Genomic DNA, 16,113 nt, shown 5'->3' with positions numbered 1-16,113 from the left:
TCGGCATTCAAATCCAAAACCTCGAGCGCATGTCTCGAGACAACAAAAATCACCAAAATAAAACACATAAACATACACGAACTACATCCGAGATGTGTGTATATATATAGAAAGAGAGAGAGAGAGAGAGAGTACTGTTGAAGAGCGAGAGAGTTGAGAATCGAGCCATGGAGAGATTCGATCTCCCAACCATGGATGCGCAAACCTCGGCGTCCATCGGGCAAAAGCTCTGCTCCGGCGGATTTCAGCGTCTCCTCGTTCATCTCGACCTCCATCGCTGTCGCCGGAAAATTTGAGCAGCTGGTGATTTCCTCCCTCCGATTTGACTTTCACCTTCTTCCCCAACACTTACTCCGGCCCACCAATGAAAATCTCACAACCGTTGACTGCAAATTTCATGGGCTTTAACTCCTTTAGGCCCAATGAGCTTAGGCTGCTTCTAAATGGGCTGCTAGATTACAGTGCCAAATTTAGATTTGTGTCTTTGGATTATGATTTTTTTTTTTTTGCCGTCTAGAGTTTCTCTTTTCTCACTTATTCCTCTCTCCAAGAGGCCCGGGTTTAGGCCCATTTATTGAAGCCCAATTATACTACACATTCACTCGAGTGTATTTAATGGATCTTGAATATAAGTTTGTATGGGCCTGGCCCATTAAGCCTAACTAAACCGCCCTGTGAAATTAGGGCTCCGTCATATATACGTGAAGCCAGCTTCCCTGAAAACCATAGCAATCTCGCTCGCTGCCGATTGAGGAGGACAGCGTTGCTTCAGGTATCTCTCTCTCTTTTCAACAGAATTTCCCTCACCATTTTTTCTGTCTGAGCTCTCTCTGCCAACGTTTGAATGATTGTTACAGTTTAGTTTTTTTTCTATCTGTTTTTTTTTTGTAAATTCTAAGAGTATAATGCGAACTAGGATCATGGTTTGATGGTAGTACTTTTTTTATTAAATCAAACTTGAGCATTTCGATCTTTGAATTTGTATGATTTGATGTTTCGTCCGCGTTTATTCCAGTTATCATCTTATTTATCTCAATTGTTTACGCAATCCGATTTTTTTTTTGTTTTTTTCCGTTGATTCCAGGTGTATAATGCGAACTAGGATTATGGTTTGATGGCAGTCTTAGTTTTGATTTTTTTGTTAAATCACACTTGAGTGTTCTGATCACAGAATTTGTATGATTTCGTATTTCGTCTGGTTTTATGCTAGTAATCATCTAGTTCATCTCCGTTTCTCATGCGATCAGAGTCTTGTTTTGGTAATTCTCGTCTAGCTCGTAGATCTGATTTTTCTTCTGTTTTAGTGTTTAGCATGTATAAGGCCATGCCGCTGTTGCTCTTGTGTGTAACTGTGTATCATTTGTATATATGTCCAAGAAGCTTTGTTAACCCAAATATCAAGATTCGTAAATTTGGTAGAAATATTCTATGAACTACACCATTGATGCACCATCTTATTAATTTATTTTACTTGTACTTTGTTGTATTTAGGAGCTAGAATCTCTTAATCTAAGAAGATGCAGAACGAAGAGGGTCAGATCACCGAGCTTTACATCCCGAGGAAATGGTATTACGGTCTTGTATTTGCTCCGTTCTCTGTATTTTGCGAGTTCTTTCACACAATTTTTAATAAGTCTCTGGTTCATGGGTGTTTTTGTCTGTTGCAGCTCTGCGACCAACAGGTTGATCACATCGAAGGACCATGCCTCTGTCCAAATCAACATCGGCCATCTCGATGCAGATGGCATCTACACTGGCCAGTTCACCACCTTTGCACTCTGTGGTTTCGTCCGTGCTCAGGTTTGTCTCGTTGTCTCTGAACTTTCGCGGAGCAATCCTATGTGTTTTGTTCTCCAAATTCTAAATGGAGTTTCGATTGTTAGTGCGGGCTATGCTTTTGATTCGTAAATTAAACCTGGTTAACTGATTTTTAGTCTGAAGTTTATGGTTTTCATCAAATCCCTGCTTAGTGCTTACACCTTATAGCATCAAGATAGTTCATATTGTTATCAGATAGAATCGTTGCAGTAATTTCTAGTTGATCTTTCTCCATGTCCTATGTGGGACACGATTTTAACGGATATGCCATTGCGTGAGAACCGCAGGGAGATGCTGACAGCGCAATCGACAGGCTGTGGCAGAAGAAGAAGGTCGAAGCCCGACAGTAATCATATTTCCGGTGCTTTGCTTTGTCTTAGGTTTGTCGTATGAAGTAATGTTTTTTATTTAAACCACGACTTAAGTTTCTCAAGAACTGAAACATTCCTTGCTTTTTGCTTTCGCATTGTGCTGTTTTTCACTTTGGGAAAAAGTGGTCTTTTCGTTGTGTTTCTTTCATTTTTAACCCTTTTGTCTTTGACGGAAATTTCCCCGGCGGCCTCGGAGTTTCTGTAAACCAAGGCCTAACCTTTGCACCCTTCTGCCCGATTTATCCAAATAATCGGTAATTTTCTCCGAAGCCTGGGTCGTTCTCAGTTACAGCCTCTTATGGACGTGCTCAAAGATCCTCACATGCACTCTCCATTCGCAAATCTTTGTACCTTCATCGATAAACCGACCCATCACTGAACGTAAGAACCAGAGAGAGTCAGAGAGCTTATCCTCATTGTACTGAACATTTCAGATATATGTACCAACTCGGGATTATCATAAAATGCACCAACGGCCAAGAAAGCCAATGAAGAAACGGTAATAATGACCGAGCAAGAGGAGAAACTAGAACTAATAATGGAATAGAATGAAGAAAAGCAACATGAGAAGGGAACCAACAAAAATCTCCAAGACACAAAACCCCCCAAAACAAACAATCCGAACTCTCTTCTGCCCATACGAGCAGCCCCTCTCCGAAAGAATCTAAACCCCGAAAGAATCCGGTCCGAATAATAGTAGTAGTAGTGTAATAATACAACATCACCAAGTCCACATAACGGTAACTCGTAAAGAGAAGTAGCTCGGTATCACGACGAACACCGTGCAAAAGATTGCGTGCTCAGATCATCAGCCAGAGAAGCATGGATCCGAAGGCCAAGCTGCAAACCGTCTTGGAAGCCCCACTCTGCAAGATGATTAGGATACAATTAGATTACAAAAGCATTGTGATTACTACTTAATCACAATCACAACCACATAAGCATCTTACAAGTGTATTAATTCATAGGATTTTTATTTGTGAAATGTGGTTTTTCTGATAAATAAAACCATCTGGGTTGTTTTTGAAAAGATTGAAAAGTTTAGGGGCTCTAACTTAAGAATGGCTTTTATTACTCGCTTTGGACATACTATGTCTATGTCTGACTGCCCACTTAATCTGTGTTTTCTAAATATAAATCTAATCTAATCTCGACAGCGCGGATATTCTGCCACGTGGCAGAAACTTAATGATCACGTGTAAACCGACCACTCACGTGATCTCTGACATCTCGGGTTCGAAGATCTCGAGACACCAACAGGCACAGGACAAAACACTACAGAACTCGATGAGGCGCATGTTAATACAGACTAACGACCTCTTGCTAACTTGCACTAAACATGATTTTAAAGTAAACCCCATCAACACCTAGATCCGACTAATTAATCAAGCTTTGCTTAATCAGTTAAATCTCAGTGAACCCCGGCGACGTTTTGACGAGAAAGCATTGTAGATCTGAAGACGCATTATACAGATCGAAGTGAAAACAGAGAAGAATGTACGGACCTGGTCACTGTTTCCGCCAGAAGGACCAGGAGAGATCGACTCAGCACTAGGTGCGGGAGCTCCGGTCGGTGGAGCCGGTGGGCTAGACAGCGGTGAAGGCGACGGAGCCTTCGGCTTCTTGGTCGGCGCCGGAGCCGGGACCTGAGCCGGCGGCGAGGCGACAGGAGCTGGAGGAGGAGTTGCTGGAGGAGGGGTCGCCGGAGGAGGGGTCGCCGGAGGGGGCGACGCAACGGGAGGAGGGGGAGACGCCGGTGGTGGGGTCGCAGGAGGAGGAGACGCCGGCGGCGGAGAAGAGACAGGAGGTGGTGGGTTTGCCGGCGGAGGAGCGGATACCGGAGGGGGTGGGTTCGCAGGAGGAGGAGCGGTGGTCGGAGGAGAGGAGACCGGCGGCGGCGTGTTTGTCGGAGGCGGAGAGTTGGTTGGAGTCGGCGGAGCCGGTGTAGCGGTCGGAGGAGACGACGGAGCTTGGCCTCCGACACCGCCGGCGACGAGGACGACGCAGAGAACGGAGTAGACGAGCTTCATGTCCATGGCTTCTTGGGGTGTTACAATGCGCACTGGTTCAGTGGTTAACGTGCGCACACTCTTTGTGAAACGAAGAATGGGGGAGAGAGGAAATGAAAAGGGCATTAAATAGGGACGAAGGATTGAAACCGAGGAAACGGCACCGTTTCGATGACCGTAGTAGTATTACACAGACCACGTTGGGCGGGACCCACAGTGTCATGTGGTAATTGCCGGTGCTAGATCTGATGACACGTAGGCAAGTTCATAATTTAATTTTGGTGGTATTAGTTGTATTACAGGAACTTTCTTTTAAAAATATCCAAAATGACAATATTTATATTAAGAATTTGTCCGAGTAAAATTATCACGTTGGATCTAGCTAATAGAACAAATTTGAACTAATTATTCTGCAGCAATACGTAGAAATCCTAATAAATGCAAGAAAATAGGATATTGAATTTATAGAAAATAATTAGAATCGTTGGTTGAAATGTATGAAAATTTATTCATTATATTAGAATTTGCATTCATATAAAAAAAAATAGAATTTACATACTATTATATATATTAACTAGTATTTTCCCTACTATATTATATTCAATCTCTACATATTATAATCTTAAAACTTAAATGATAATTAGTTTCAAATGGTATTTTATTCATATTTGTCACCATAAAATATATATGTAGATGGTAGAATATAAACAAAAATAGGTTTAACAAGATTAGAAGAAATTTTGCATTGTTAGGATTTGGATGTTACGTGACATCCACAAGTTGGTAAAGTGGGGTTATAAACTTGTAATATATATATATATATATAACTGTATATATGTATGTATATATAAAGGAAAGTGATTAAGAATGGCTTCGAAGCAAAGTTTGTGAAGATGGAGAATAAAAGGGGGGGAAACGAGTAAAAGGAGGAAGGCATGATGAGATGGTTGGTGACATGTCCGAGGGGTGTAGGGTATGATCGATCTCCCGTTGATTGATGCTTTCGAACCGAAATTCCAATATTTGTCACACTCTCGTATCATATTTTATACACCCACCGGTCGGTCCATTTCCCTTCGATTTTCAATCATGTATGATCCATCGTCCGAATCTTTTTAACCAACTCCTGTGAAAAATCTTTTTGATTGTTTTCAACAACAGCACAGAACCAACCCATCATATAATATGTGATTCAAAACGGGTTTAATTTATGATTTTAATATATTTATTTAATATAAATCGCAAGTGCAAGGATTCATGTGTAGATACTATTCTCTGCTTTTTTAGTTTTCCAGAAATATAATTTTAAATATAAACTAAAAAATTGATGACAGTGATCTCTAATTCAAATCCTCTAGATAATTTTTTGAAGTCTCTAATTTCCTGATAAAACATTTTTCTATCGATGTACCAAATTTGAACACACGGCCAAACTCTCAATCTCCAATTCCCCAAACGGCAGAATATCCAAAATAAACCTACTTCTGCAATCCTCCTTCAAATATGACCATATGACCAAAATAATTGTATGGTCATATTATTGTCACATTGGTCATAACGTTAAATTTATGGTGATCATACCAAACCACCATGGTCACACCTTACGTATCACACTAATCATTTGGTGAAATTATAAAAAATTTAACGTTGTGACCAATGTGACCATCATGTGACCATACAATTATTTTGGTCTGGTAACATATGGAGAAGGTATATGCAGAATTAGGTTTAGCAAAATGAAGGTATTTTGGATAATATCCCAATTCAAACAGTCAATATATTTTTTTTTGAAAAATAAATAATTTTTTAAAAATGAATATGAAACGAAATAGAATATAACCGAACCGAATGAAAATAATTATAAGAATGGAATATGCAAAATGATTATTTTGAATTATTACATTATTGGGAAAGAAACTACGTAGACTCTGGGTTCCAACAGGCAAGTCCATGTAGTGTTGTTTCGCTGGCAATAATAGCGCTATCGCCATAATATATAAACTTAACGATATGGCGAAACATGCACGTAAAGACATTTTGGTTGGTTGTTGTTATTATCATGATAATGCACATGATGATTAATCATTGTTAATTATGCCATAATCATCTTAATTATATTGATACTATACGTAAATTCCTCATGCATTGTAACAGTGATATTTTCTTTTCTTTATCCGGCAGTTTCTTTTATACCATTTGGTTCATGAGTTTAGGGTTTGAATTAAATTTACCATCCTCTAAGAAACATTTGACTAATCACAAATAACCGCTCTGATTATATTCTAATTATTATTTTAAATTACGAAAAAATTACATAATCATCATAGAATTTAATAGCATGATTAGCTACTCAGATTTTTTTACTCGCTCTTGTATATAATACAAAATAAATTATATTAATTTGTTTTGTTAGGATATACATAAAACTAATTCTATTTTTTTATTAATTTTATATGAATTAATTGACATGATTGAGACTAATTTTGGTGGTACTAGGATGTGAACAAGTTCATTGATTATTAGTTTAAAATTTAGGTGGTGATCAGCCGACGAATAAGTCTGTGTTAAATTATTAGTTTAATTTTTTTTTTAAATTTGTAAAGTGAGAAATAAATTTGCAGAAATGAATTAGGCTAAGAAAATATTGGTATAGCCCATAATGATGGACTATTAATGGGCTTCATCTATAAGCTCATATATCTAATTGGGTCGGCCCATAAATCTTATTTCCATACCTGTAATGTAAATCCTTAAATGACACGTGCATTCATCTATATGTTATACAAGACTATATATATATATATATATTACCATGTAAATAAATAAATAAATAATCATATTCTGTACTCCGTTTTGTTCCTCCAGATATTTGTTTTTCTGCAAAGGATTAATTTTAAAAGGAAAAAAAATAGCAAAGGGGATAACACAAAACCCTATCGTCTTCCAAGTCCACCACACACAAGCTCCGATAATGGCGGTTTCTTCTGGAATCTTCTCCACCTTTCTCTGCGTCGAAACGTCTCCGTTTCGCAGCTCATTGTCTCCTCGTTCGTCGTTCCGTCTTTCCCCTCCTGCTAACATGCGCGCGGTGCGCGCGGTGACATCCGCAACGGCGTCGCCGGAGCCCGCCGCCACGAAGAAGCGGGAGCCACGTGGCATCATGAAGCCCCGACCTGTCACTCCGGAGATGCAGGAAGTCGTCGGCGTGTCGGAAATCCCTCGTACCCAGGCTCTCAAGCGCATTTGGGCCTACATCAAGGAGAACAACCTTCAGGTATCGAACTCTTTCTCTGTCTCTTTCTGAAATTCGTTATGGTTTCGAAACATTTCTGGATTGGGCTTATGGGTTTTGTCTTTAGGGTAAGGTTTGTTTTTGGGTTTTGTTGAGTTGAGTTATAGGGTTTCTGACTATGGGGGATTAAGTCGACAGCATATTAGAGTTGGATGGGGTTGTGTTCATGTGGAGTTCTCATGTCTTGCTCTGCAGTTTAGTGTAATTTTAGGGTCTGTTTGCCATTTGGTTGTGTTGTCAGCTTAAACGATGGAAACCTGGTTAAGTTAGATGTTCGGTTAAAGAGATTAGGGTTTGCATTGTTGGTTGCTGATACTGCTTGGGCTTGTAATGCGTAATGCTATGGTTGTCAACATACTCCCTTTCTTAAATTATTGGGAAACTTGACTATTTGGAGATGGTAAATCTGAACTCATAGAACATTGTTACGAGGTATGGATTTTGAGTATTGTCTTCTGGTTCTGTGAATGCCAGTTTTCTGTGATATCTGCATCTCTGTTTACTGTTTTACAACTAAAGCTCCATTTTGGGTTTGTTGTTTGGTATACGATATCTGCATCATTGCTGTCTTTCAAACTCTAATTCATTTGTAGTGTTTATGTTGTTGTTTCTGTCTCCCCCTCTTGCAAATTGTGTTTCTTTTCGCATGTTTCAGGGTTCTAAGTCAGATATATCATAATCACCAGCTTTCACAACTGTGATAATGCTATTTTTCAACATGTGATAAAAAGATTGGTGTTGTTTCTCAGGACCCTGCAAACATGAGGGACATAATTTGCGACGAGAAGCTGAAGAAGATATTCGGTGGCAAAGACCGCGTTGGGTTCCTCGAGGTCGCCAAGCTCATCGGCCCTCACTTCCTCTGATGAATTCAGGATTCATCCGAGGTAATAAGGAAGACGACGACATCCTTCAGGGCCGTGAAAGAACCGGGGGTTCGAGAAATGAGAAGAGGCTGCTCTAGTTTTTTTTTTGTGGGGTTTGAAAGCGGTGAAATCAGTAGTTTTAGGGTTTCAAAGTTTGTAGTAGCCTTTGGAGGAGTTTTTGTTTTTGTGGCTTCAATGTCTGATGTCTACTCTGCTTCCTTCTGCAGTTACATATATTGATTTTAGAACACTTCCTCTTTTATGCATTTTATTTCCATTCCATTCCCATAAAAAAAATGGAAAAAGAAATTGCCAAATCATCAATGTTATTTGTACCTTTGGTTCTATATATCTACTTTCTTAAGATTGCAAGTTTACAACATTTATTATTTTTGTATTACAATTTTTTTTTCTTCGTTTTGCATTTAACTTTTGATTGTATGCTCATTTTTTTTAATTTAACTTTTAATTTGTTTATGCATGGAATGGACCTAATATGCTTGTCTATGGAAAATTTTGAAAGATCAATAATACATATGATGATGTGTATATTCTGTAAACAAATTTGAAACCCAGTGAAAAATTCGATGGAAACATTAGATTGCCTAACCGGTTTTGCTCAGCCGGTACAACTAGATTGACCGGTTTGGGGGTTGGTTTTCAAAGCTGAAGAAGATATGGCGGTACCCAAAAAAAAAAAAGTAATCCACTTCTCTTCTTCTTCCTCTTCCTCCTCCCGCTGCTTATAATAGTGCACGCAGAGAAACGCAGCTCTTCGCTTTCTCTTCCTCTAATGGCGGATAAACTAGCTCCCCCTCTTTTCCTTCCGAATCCACCTGCCTCAAAACCCTTATTTCCCGACCAGAACCACCAGCAACTCCCCCGGTCGCCGGTCTTTACTCCGCCGCCTCCGCCTACGTCGCAGCTGCCGGTGTCTCCTCTCCTCCGAGACGTGTTCAATCACCAGAACCCGAATTCCCGACAACCCATCAATCCGCATACGCCTAGAATCCGGACCCGGACGCGGATTGGCAAGTCCCGCGACCCGAACCGCGGCAAACCGTGGTCCGACCATGGCCTTTCCCCCGAGGGGAAGCAACTTCTTCGTTCCTTGATCGAATCCAGTTTTGATTCTGATCACCTTGATAGTCTTTTGTCGCAATTGTTCGAACCTTATAAGAATAACCCAGTTGGGAAAACACGTTCTTTATCCGCGGAGCTTCTGGGTCTTGTTAAGGGTTTAGGGTTTCACAAGAAATATGATTTAGCTCTGCGTGCTTTTGATTGGTCTAGGAAGCAGGATGATTACCAATCCATGTTGACTAACTCCGTTGTTGCTGTGGTTTTCAGTATGTTGGGAAAAGAAGGTCAAGTATCATCAGCTGCGACTTTGTTCGATGATTTGCAGAAAGATGGATTTGCCTTTGATGTGTACTCTTATACTTCACTAATATCAGCATTTTCTAGTAGTGGAATGTACAGAGAGGCTGTAATGGTGTTCAAGAAGATGGAGGAAGAAGGCATCAAACCCACTTTGATAACTTATAACGTGATCTTGGATGTGTATGGGAAAATGGGTATGCCATGGAATAAGATTACTAGCCTCGTGGAGGGGATGAAGAGTGCCGGGATTGCGCCAGATGTGTACACTTACAACACTCTTATAAGTTGTTGTAAAAGAGGCTTGTTGCATGAGGAAGCTGCTCAAGTTTTCGAGGAGATGAAGGTTGCAGGGTTTAGTCCCGATAAGGTTACTTACAATTCGTTGCTTGATGTTTATGGCAAGTCCAGGCGACCTCGGGAAGCTATGCAGGTTTTAAAAGAGATGGAGCTCAATGGCTTGTCTCCAAGCTTTGTGACATACAATTCCTTGATAGCGGCTTACACTAGAGATGGCTTGCTGGATGAAGCAATGGAGCTTAAGAACCAGATGGCTGAAAAGGGGATTCAACCTGACGTTTTTACATATACCACACTGTTATCGGGATTTGAGAAGGCTGGGAAGGACGAAGCTGCTATGAAGATTTTCGAGGAGATGAGAGATGTCGGGTGCAGCCCAAGTATTTGTACGTTCAATAACCTTATAAAGATGTATGGTAACAGGGGAAAGTTTACAGAAATGATGAAGATCTTTTACGAGATCAATGCATGCAGTCTTTCCCCGGATATCGTTACTTGGAACACACTATTAGCGGTGTTTGGGCAAAATGAGATGGATTCAGAAGTATCGGGTGTGTTCAAGGAGATGAAGAGAGCGGGGTTCATACCGGAAAGAGACACTTTCAACACTCTGATTAGTGCTTATAGTCACTGTGGTTCGATTGATCAAGCCATGACTGTTTACAAGAGAATGCTTGAAGCTGGGGTCACTCCTGATCTTTCCACCTACAATACTGTTATGGCAGCTTTGGCACGTGAAGGAATGTGGGAACAGTCTGAGAAAATTCTCGCAGAGATGAAGGATGGTCGATGCAAACCCAATGAATCAACTTACTGTTCTCTGCTTCATGCATATGCAAATGGCAAGGAGATTGATCGGATGCATTCTCTGATTGAAGAGGTGTACTCTGGTGTGATAGAGCCTCGTGCCGTTCTTTTAAAGAACCTCGTAATGGTTTGTAGCAAATGTGACCTTTTGCCAGAGGCCGAGCGTGCATTCTCCGAGCTTAAGGAAAAAGGGTTTTCTCCCGACATAAGGACGCTGAATTCAATGGTGTCTATTTATGGAAGAAGGCAGATGGTTGCGCAAGTCGATGAACTCTTGATCTTCATGAAAGAAAAAGGGTTTACTCCAACCTTGGCAACTTACAATTCCTTAATGTCTATGCATAGTCGGTCTGAAAATTTCGGGAAATCAGAGGAAATCTTGAGGGAAATACTGTCGGAAGGGATGAAACCGGATGTGATATCGTACAATACGGTGATCTATGCATATTGCAGGAACAGTCGGATGAGAGATGCTTCGAGAATATTCTCAGAGATGATGGATTCGGGGATTGATCCCGACGTTATCAGCTACAATACTTTCGTGGCAGCTTATGCAGCTGACTCGATGTTTGAGGAGGCTCTTGCTGTTATTAGGTACATGATCAAGCATGAGTGTAGACCGAATCAGAACACCTACAACTCCATTGTTGATGGGTACTGTAAGTTAAACAGGAAGGATGAGGCGAGATTGTTTATCCAAGAACTGAAGAAGCTCGATCCACATATTCCAAAGGACGAAGACTGCAGGTTGCTGGAACGCATAGCTAAGCAATGGCCATAGCTAGTAGAGCTCGGCTGCAGGTCGTGGATAGTGTTGTGAAGTGTAACAGAAACAATATTCTGCAGTATTTCAGAAAGGAAAGGAGTTTCTTCATTATTCCTCTGATAATGAAAAAAGTTTTCACCTAATTCTTTGCCTCAATGACTGTGACTGTGCAATGATAGTAGCAGCAAAGTTCTCACAGCCAGAAGTCTTTGTATCATTCATAATTACAGGAAGATAGATACAGTTAGGAGCATGATTCTTCATCTTCAGACAGTTTCTAACTTTAAGATTTGTATGAAAGCTCAGATCTTTGAGAGCAAAAGGGCGAGATGCTCATCTGAAACTTTGATTTCATTGCATGTTCTCAATGAAGAAGCTAATCTTGCGGCCAATTGATGCTTACACTGTCACAGATAGGAAAAAATAAAACAAAGAAAATGGTGAAGACAAAATCAAGAACATCATTTTTGAAGCAGTAACTCAAAGCATCTGATGGATCTTACACAGTGTTGTTCTCCTCTGCTTACGACATCATAGAAGAAAGAATAACATCCGCAGTAATCTTCAGGGAAGCACAAATACTCCTCCCTCTTCTGAGATTCTCCGACAACCTAAAACCACACCAAACAATGTTCCTCATATCCATCCATAGATCTCTTTCGAATTCTGTCTTCTAACCGATCAATTTGGGCAAATGCTTCATGGGAACACTTGAGATGTGTAAACGGAAGTTTAGATGTATAACCTGAAAGATGGATCTTCCACTCGGCTCGCCGGAGATTCTCTTGACGCCTCTCTTGTCCACAATTCGGGTGGCTTTCTCGAGGTTTTTACCGAACAAGAAATGCAAGCTGCATTGCAGAAGAAACACTCCACATCCAACCAATGATACCGAAACAAAGATCACACCACGTTTCAGAAGAATCATCCAAGCAAAATCTAAACCACAGTGATGAAATGTGGAAGATTCAGAACCCTAATTCCAGACTCCCAGACTGTGACTGCAATCGAGAAACCCACATTTATCCACAATACCAAAAGGCTGAAAAATCAAACTTTTTTGTTTTTACCAACTGGACTCATCAAATTCAACCTCTCGCTTCAATGTAGGGTTTCAGAAGACCTAAAAGTAACCCTGCGAAAAGCTAGAACCCTAAACCTAAACAGGATGTGGGTCTCCACGAATTCGCGAGAAAAACTATAAAGATCGATTCGAAGATAACAACGAATACTGATTAATGTATAGATTTCAGAAGAAAGAGCGAAGGGATTCGAGAGAGACTGACATGGAAAGCTGATCATCAGTCACTGCAACAGTTTTTTGAGTAAAGATTCTCGTCATGTTTAAGATCAAAAGCCAATACGCGACAAGAAGAAAACAGATTTGTGGGGGTGAGAGGAGGGTTTGAGCACCTGAGCAAGTAGATTCGATCGTCGACCAGACAGCGTCTGCGACCAAGAGAGCTTCGTTCATCGTTTTCTTCTCGACAAGCTTTGTTGATTTTAAGGCATTGATACAAACCCTTCAGTGGAAAAAGAACAAAAAAAAAAGAAAAAAAAAAGCTGAGTAGCTGTTGAAAGTTTTTTTTTGGGGGGCTCTGACAATATTATAGTTATGGAATTTCTTTTTCATAAATATTACTCAAAAATATTAGTTGATGTAACGTAATTGTAATATTTTTTTATAACTGCGTATGATTTTAGAAAATTATTTATAAGGAGAGGACGTAAAAACCTAACATCTTATCACATTCATTATTTCCTCAAAAGGACGACAACTGATTCAACCATAAACTAACTTCTAAGACGACAACCAACAAAAGACAGAACTCAAGAACATTCGACCCAGGCAACCGACCAACCAAACAAACAAATAAAATCGCCACCAAGAACAGGATCCATCACCACCATTCTCCTTCTGCGTTCTTCTGTTTCTTCCGACAGATTGTTATCATCATCCCTTTCACCAAACCTTGAGCAAAGCCCTCCTTAAGATTCAGGACAGTGTGTGGGGAAGACGCTGCTCTTTGGCCTCCTATGATCGGAGGGAGTGGATGTTCGGTGGGGAGTTGACACCGCCGTTCCTGAGCTTCTTCTTGGTCCCGGGTCTCGGGTGGTCGAGGTAAACCACGATAACGCTTATATCGTCGTGGAAATGGCGCCTTATTCCTCTCTCGATCTCTGCCATGTCCTCGTATCTCATTTCCCGTTTCCTTGCAGCTTCCTCTAGAGCCGCCTTCACGAGTCTCCTTGCAATTCCCTGCAGAAAACAGTATCCGGAATATTAAAAAGGGATACGATCGAGAAACTTAGCTCAGGGGAAGTTGAAATCAGGGTTTCGGGTAGTAACTTACGGCCCTAGGGTTTTTAAGAACAATTTCTACGGCTGCTTCATCACTCAGCTGTTCCCAGAGACCGTCTGATGCAAATATCAGAAACAAGTCCTGTGGTCTGATCTTCCTTACCAGAACAGATGGTTCAGCTGTCAGCGCGGGTTTCCGCAGAGGAGCGGGGCTTCCCAGCCCACGCTGCTGGAAAATCGGGCCCCTGTAAAACTCAGGTTTCTTCAAGTATACATCCCCAATTGACCTCGATACCTGTAAACAAGAAAGGGTCAAGAAATCGTTCGGAGAATTTACACACGGAACTCGACGTCCATGTAAACATATCATCTGTGCTAGCAATCAAGAGCATGCCTTGTGATCATAGTACAGAGCTCTGACTACCGGCCAGATTCATAGCCTCTGGCACTATGCATTGTCGGACTAAATCTCACTAAGCTGCATGAGACAGTAGAGAGTTCAGGAGCCAGACCAATGGATTCCTGGAGCATTCCTCAACTCCATAAGCAAATGGAAATAGAGAAAGATGCCATTAGATCACATCTTCAATTCACACAGTCACACAGATATTCATCATACAAAGAGATGTCAGTAGAAAAACAGGCAGAAAAGAGGAAGAAGAAACCGAGAACAAACAGCTATCTCACCTGAATTATGCCTTTAATCCTCCAAACACCATGTGTGTAGACGACAATATGGGAATCGTCAGGGTTAAGTGCCTTAACCTCCTTTCTAACCTCCTCAACTGCAACATTATGATCGGTGGATAACCGTTCGGCTACCACCCTTTTAGTCTTTTCACCGGAAACCTTTCTCCCGAGAACGGCTCTCGAATCCCCAAGATTGGCAACATAGAGTGTGCCATCGGAGATTGCACCAACCAGACAACATGATCCGACTGTAGCCATCTGCGGTTTCATCGGCAGGGACCGTTCAACCATATGGCAGAACTCCTCCTCAGTCGCTTTGAATGCCCTTTTGATCACATCTTCGGATAACCCTCCTTCCTCCCTGGAAAACCCTGCAAATTTCAACATAAAAACGGTTCATAAGACAACAGAATCTCGGAGATGAATCTACTCATAGACAAAGAAAACGATGATACTGAACATTTCCATTGCGGCAGAGATCAAAACGATAAAAATAAACAACTGTTCATGAACCAAAACAAATTTCGGTCGTAAACCACAGAAACTGATCATCACAAGTAAAATCTATTATGCAAGTAAACGTCTTTAACGTACTAAACGAGTATAATTCAGGTGAGCTCCAAATCTGGTGATAAACATCAAAACACAGTCAGTCAGAAAATTCAGAGGCAAGAGAACATTCTAACCCGAAAACAGAGAATCCTCAAAACAGCACATAAACCCTAAAGACAGTCCCGTGAAAGAGCTGAGATCATTACTGTGCATAAAAGGGAAGAGATGCATGTTGACGAATCTAGAAGCTTCGGGTCCTCCATGGCCGTCGTAGACGCCGACATAAGTAGCTGAAGCAGAGGTAAACACCTGACTCTGATCCTCAAGGCTTGAGTTCGCCTGAACCACAGCGATAGAGTAATCACCGCCAGCGTGCTGACACAAGTCCGACTGCCAGAGTAAGGCACCGCCATCGGACCGGCATCCCAAACACCGCTCGACAGGCCGCGCAAGAGCTCGCAACATTGTCATCGAGAATGGTCCTTCCAAGGAAATGAAGTGAGGAGGATTATGGGTTTCGATCGAAGATTCCTGGGTTTTTCGATTTTTACGAGAAGATTAATCTGGTTTTTGTTTTATACGATTGGTTTCTCTGAAGGGATTGATTGAGCAGAGAGTTGGTATAAGAGCGGAGACCGCGTGGAGAAGACGATGTCAAAAACTCTTGACTCTGCCGTTGGTTATTTACCTCCGTAGACTACACGTCGTTTTTATAAACAGAGTTTTGCTTCTTTTTTTTTTTAATTTTATTTTCTTTTATTCATTTTTTTATAGCTCATTAGTCATTCCTTTATGAAGGCTTTTTAGTTTTTCTTTTAAAGTTATTTTTCCATATTATTTCTTAATACTATGTATATGTAATTACTCTCTTAGAGGTAATTAACATCATATTTGCATAGCCTTATATTTTATGGGTATACATTTATTAGTCAACGGTTAGTATTGATTAAAAGTGATCAA

General features: G+C 40.8%; 7 protein-coding genes across 9 annotated transcripts in view; 3 read left to right on the top strand and 4 right to left on the bottom strand.

Annotated features, from left to right (window-relative positions):
- The window catches only part of LOC104807234 (TIP41-like protein), a 2,427-nt gene extending 2,080 nt beyond the window's left edge, over positions 1–347 (bottom strand). The window contains exon 1 of one of the 2 annotated variants that reach the window (XM_010532422.2): positions 136–347. In XM_010532422.2, the coding sequence (XP_010530724.1) occupies positions 136–275 (140 nt within the window). In that variant the 5' untranslated portion in view covers positions 276–347. The remainder of the gene's footprint in view (positions 1–135) is intronic. The other variant, XM_010532423.1, reaches the window with a different exon arrangement.
- A 337-nt stretch (positions 348–684) lies between these two features.
- Positions 685–2,337, top strand: LOC104807233 (40S ribosomal protein S21-2). The gene is made up of 4 exons (XM_010532421.1): positions 685–772; positions 1,492–1,567; positions 1,668–1,800; positions 2,106–2,337. The coding sequence occupies exons 2-4, from the start codon at positions 1,518–1,520 to the stop codon at positions 2,166–2,168; spliced, it is 246 nt and encodes an 81-aa protein (XP_010530723.1). The 5' UTR covers positions 685–772; positions 1,492–1,517; the 3' UTR covers positions 2,169–2,337.
- Positions 2,338–2,628: 291 nt separating this feature from the next.
- On the bottom strand, positions 2,629–4,312 carry LOC104807232 (classical arabinogalactan protein 9-like). Its single transcript, XM_010532420.2, has 2 exons — positions 3,695–4,312; positions 2,629–3,055 (listed from the first exon to the last, which is right to left on the bottom strand). The coding sequence occupies exons 1-2, from the start codon at positions 4,223–4,225 to the stop codon at positions 2,990–2,992; spliced, it is 597 nt and encodes a 198-aa protein (XP_010530722.1). The 5' UTR covers positions 4,226–4,312; the 3' UTR covers positions 2,629–2,989.
- A 2,760-nt stretch (positions 4,313–7,072) lies between these two features.
- LOC104807230 (upstream activation factor subunit UAF30-like) lies at positions 7,073–8,673 on the top strand. The gene is made up of 2 exons (XM_010532419.2): positions 7,073–7,472; positions 8,240–8,673. Exons 1-2 carry the CDS (start codon positions 7,170–7,172, stop codon positions 8,354–8,356), a joined length of 420 nt encoding a protein of 139 aa, XP_010530721.1. The 5' UTR covers positions 7,073–7,169; the 3' UTR covers positions 8,357–8,673.
- A 379-nt stretch (positions 8,674–9,052) lies between these two features.
- Positions 9,053–11,717, top strand: LOC104807228 (pentatricopeptide repeat-containing protein At5g02860-like). Its single transcript, XM_010532416.1, has one exon. The coding sequence runs from the start codon at positions 9,150–9,152 to the stop codon at positions 11,622–11,624; it is 2,475 nt and encodes an 824-aa protein (XP_010530718.1). The 5' UTR covers positions 9,053–9,149; the 3' UTR covers positions 11,625–11,717.
- Positions 11,718–11,726: 9 nt separating this feature from the next.
- LOC104807229 (zinc finger SWIM domain-containing protein 7) lies at positions 11,727–13,195 on the bottom strand. Of its 2 annotated transcripts, none has more exons than XM_010532418.2 (5): positions 13,023–13,195; positions 12,896–12,917; positions 12,355–12,460; positions 12,113–12,220; positions 11,727–12,013 (listed from the first exon to the last, which is right to left on the bottom strand). In XM_010532418.2, the coding sequence occupies exons 1-5, from the start codon at positions 13,081–13,083 to the stop codon at positions 11,912–11,914; spliced, it is 399 nt and encodes a 132-aa protein (XP_010530720.1). In that variant the 5' UTR covers positions 13,084–13,195; the 3' UTR covers positions 11,727–11,911. The 2 variants fall into 2 exon arrangements, with proteins under 2 accessions (XP_010530720.1, XP_010530719.1); XM_010532417.1 differs by having other exon boundaries at positions 12,355–12,548; positions 13,023–13,066.
- Positions 13,196–13,337: 142 nt separating this feature from the next.
- Positions 13,338–15,821, bottom strand: LOC104807227 (probable protein phosphatase 2C 63). The gene is made up of 4 exons (XM_010532415.2): positions 15,360–15,821; positions 14,599–14,972; positions 13,964–14,206; positions 13,338–13,869 (listed from the first exon to the last, which is right to left on the bottom strand). Exons 1-4 carry the CDS (start codon positions 15,622–15,624, stop codon positions 13,645–13,647), a joined length of 1,107 nt encoding a protein of 368 aa, XP_010530717.1. The 5' UTR covers positions 15,625–15,821; the 3' UTR covers positions 13,338–13,644.
- Positions 15,822–16,113: the final 292 nt, after the last annotated feature.

The sequence above is a fragment of the Tarenaya hassleriana genome, unplaced genomic scaffold, assembly GCF_000463585.1.
Source record: "Tarenaya hassleriana unplaced genomic scaffold, ASM46358v1 Cleome13, whole genome shotgun sequence".
NCBI lineage: Eukaryota > Viridiplantae > Streptophyta > Magnoliopsida > Brassicales > Cleomaceae > Tarenaya > Tarenaya hassleriana.
This window is presented reverse-complemented; position numbering and strand designations above follow the sequence as displayed.

What these genes read in the sequence shown, in the direction of transcription:
- LOC104807233 (XM_010532421.1), top strand. Translation starts at nt 1,518, where the DNA reads ATGCAGAACGAAGAGGGTCAGATCACCGAGCTTTACATCCCGAGGAAA. An exon ending in CTTTACATCCCGAGGAAATG is followed by an intron (nt 1,568 to 1,667) that starts GTATTACGGTCT and finishes TGTCTGTTGCAG; the next exon opens with CTCTGCGACCAACAGGTTGA. An exon ending in GTGGTTTCGTCCGTGCTCAG is followed by an intron (nt 1,801 to 2,105) that starts GTTTGTCTCGTT and finishes TGAGAACCGCAG; the next exon opens with GGAGATGCTGACAGCGCAAT.
- LOC104807232 (XM_010532420.2), bottom strand. Translation starts at nt 4,225, where the DNA reads ATGGACATGAAGCTCGTCTACTCCGTTCTCTGCGTCGTCCTCGTCGCC. An exon ending in CTGGCGGAAACAGTGACCAG is followed by an intron (nt 3,056 to 3,694) that starts GTCCGTACATTC and finishes ATCATCTTGCAG; the next exon opens with AGTGGGGCTTCCAAGACGGT.
- LOC104807230 (XM_010532419.2), top strand. Translation starts at nt 7,170, where the DNA reads ATGGCGGTTTCTTCTGGAATCTTCTCCACCTTTCTCTGCGTCGAAACG. An exon ending in TCAAGGAGAACAACCTTCAG is followed by an intron (nt 7,473 to 8,239) that starts GTATCGAACTCT and finishes GTTGTTTCTCAG; the next exon opens with GACCCTGCAAACATGAGGGA.
- LOC104807228 (XM_010532416.1), top strand. Translation starts at nt 9,150, where the DNA reads ATGGCGGATAAACTAGCTCCCCCTCTTTTCCTTCCGAATCCACCTGCC.
- LOC104807229 (XM_010532417.1), bottom strand. An exon ending in GTGGAAGATCCATCTTTCAG is followed by an intron (nt 12,221 to 12,354) that starts GTTATACATCTA and finishes GTGTGGTTTTAG; the next exon opens with GTTGTCGGAGAATCTCAGAA. An exon ending in GCAGAGGAGAACAACACTGT is followed by an intron (nt 12,014 to 12,112) that starts GTAAGATCCATC and finishes TATCTGTGACAG; the next exon opens with TGTAAGCATCAATTGGCCGC.
- LOC104807227 (XM_010532415.2), bottom strand. Translation starts at nt 15,624, where the DNA reads ATGACAATGTTGCGAGCTCTTGCGCGGCCTGTCGAGCGGTGTTTGGGA. An exon ending in TCTCTTCCCTTTTATGCACA is followed by an intron (nt 14,973 to 15,359) that starts GTAATGATCTCA and finishes TGAAATTTGCAG; the next exon opens with GGTTTTCCAGGGAGGAAGGA. An exon ending in GGATTAAAGGCATAATTCAG is followed by an intron (nt 14,207 to 14,598) that starts GTGAGATAGCTG and finishes TCTTGTTTACAG; the next exon opens with GTATCGAGGTCAATTGGGGA.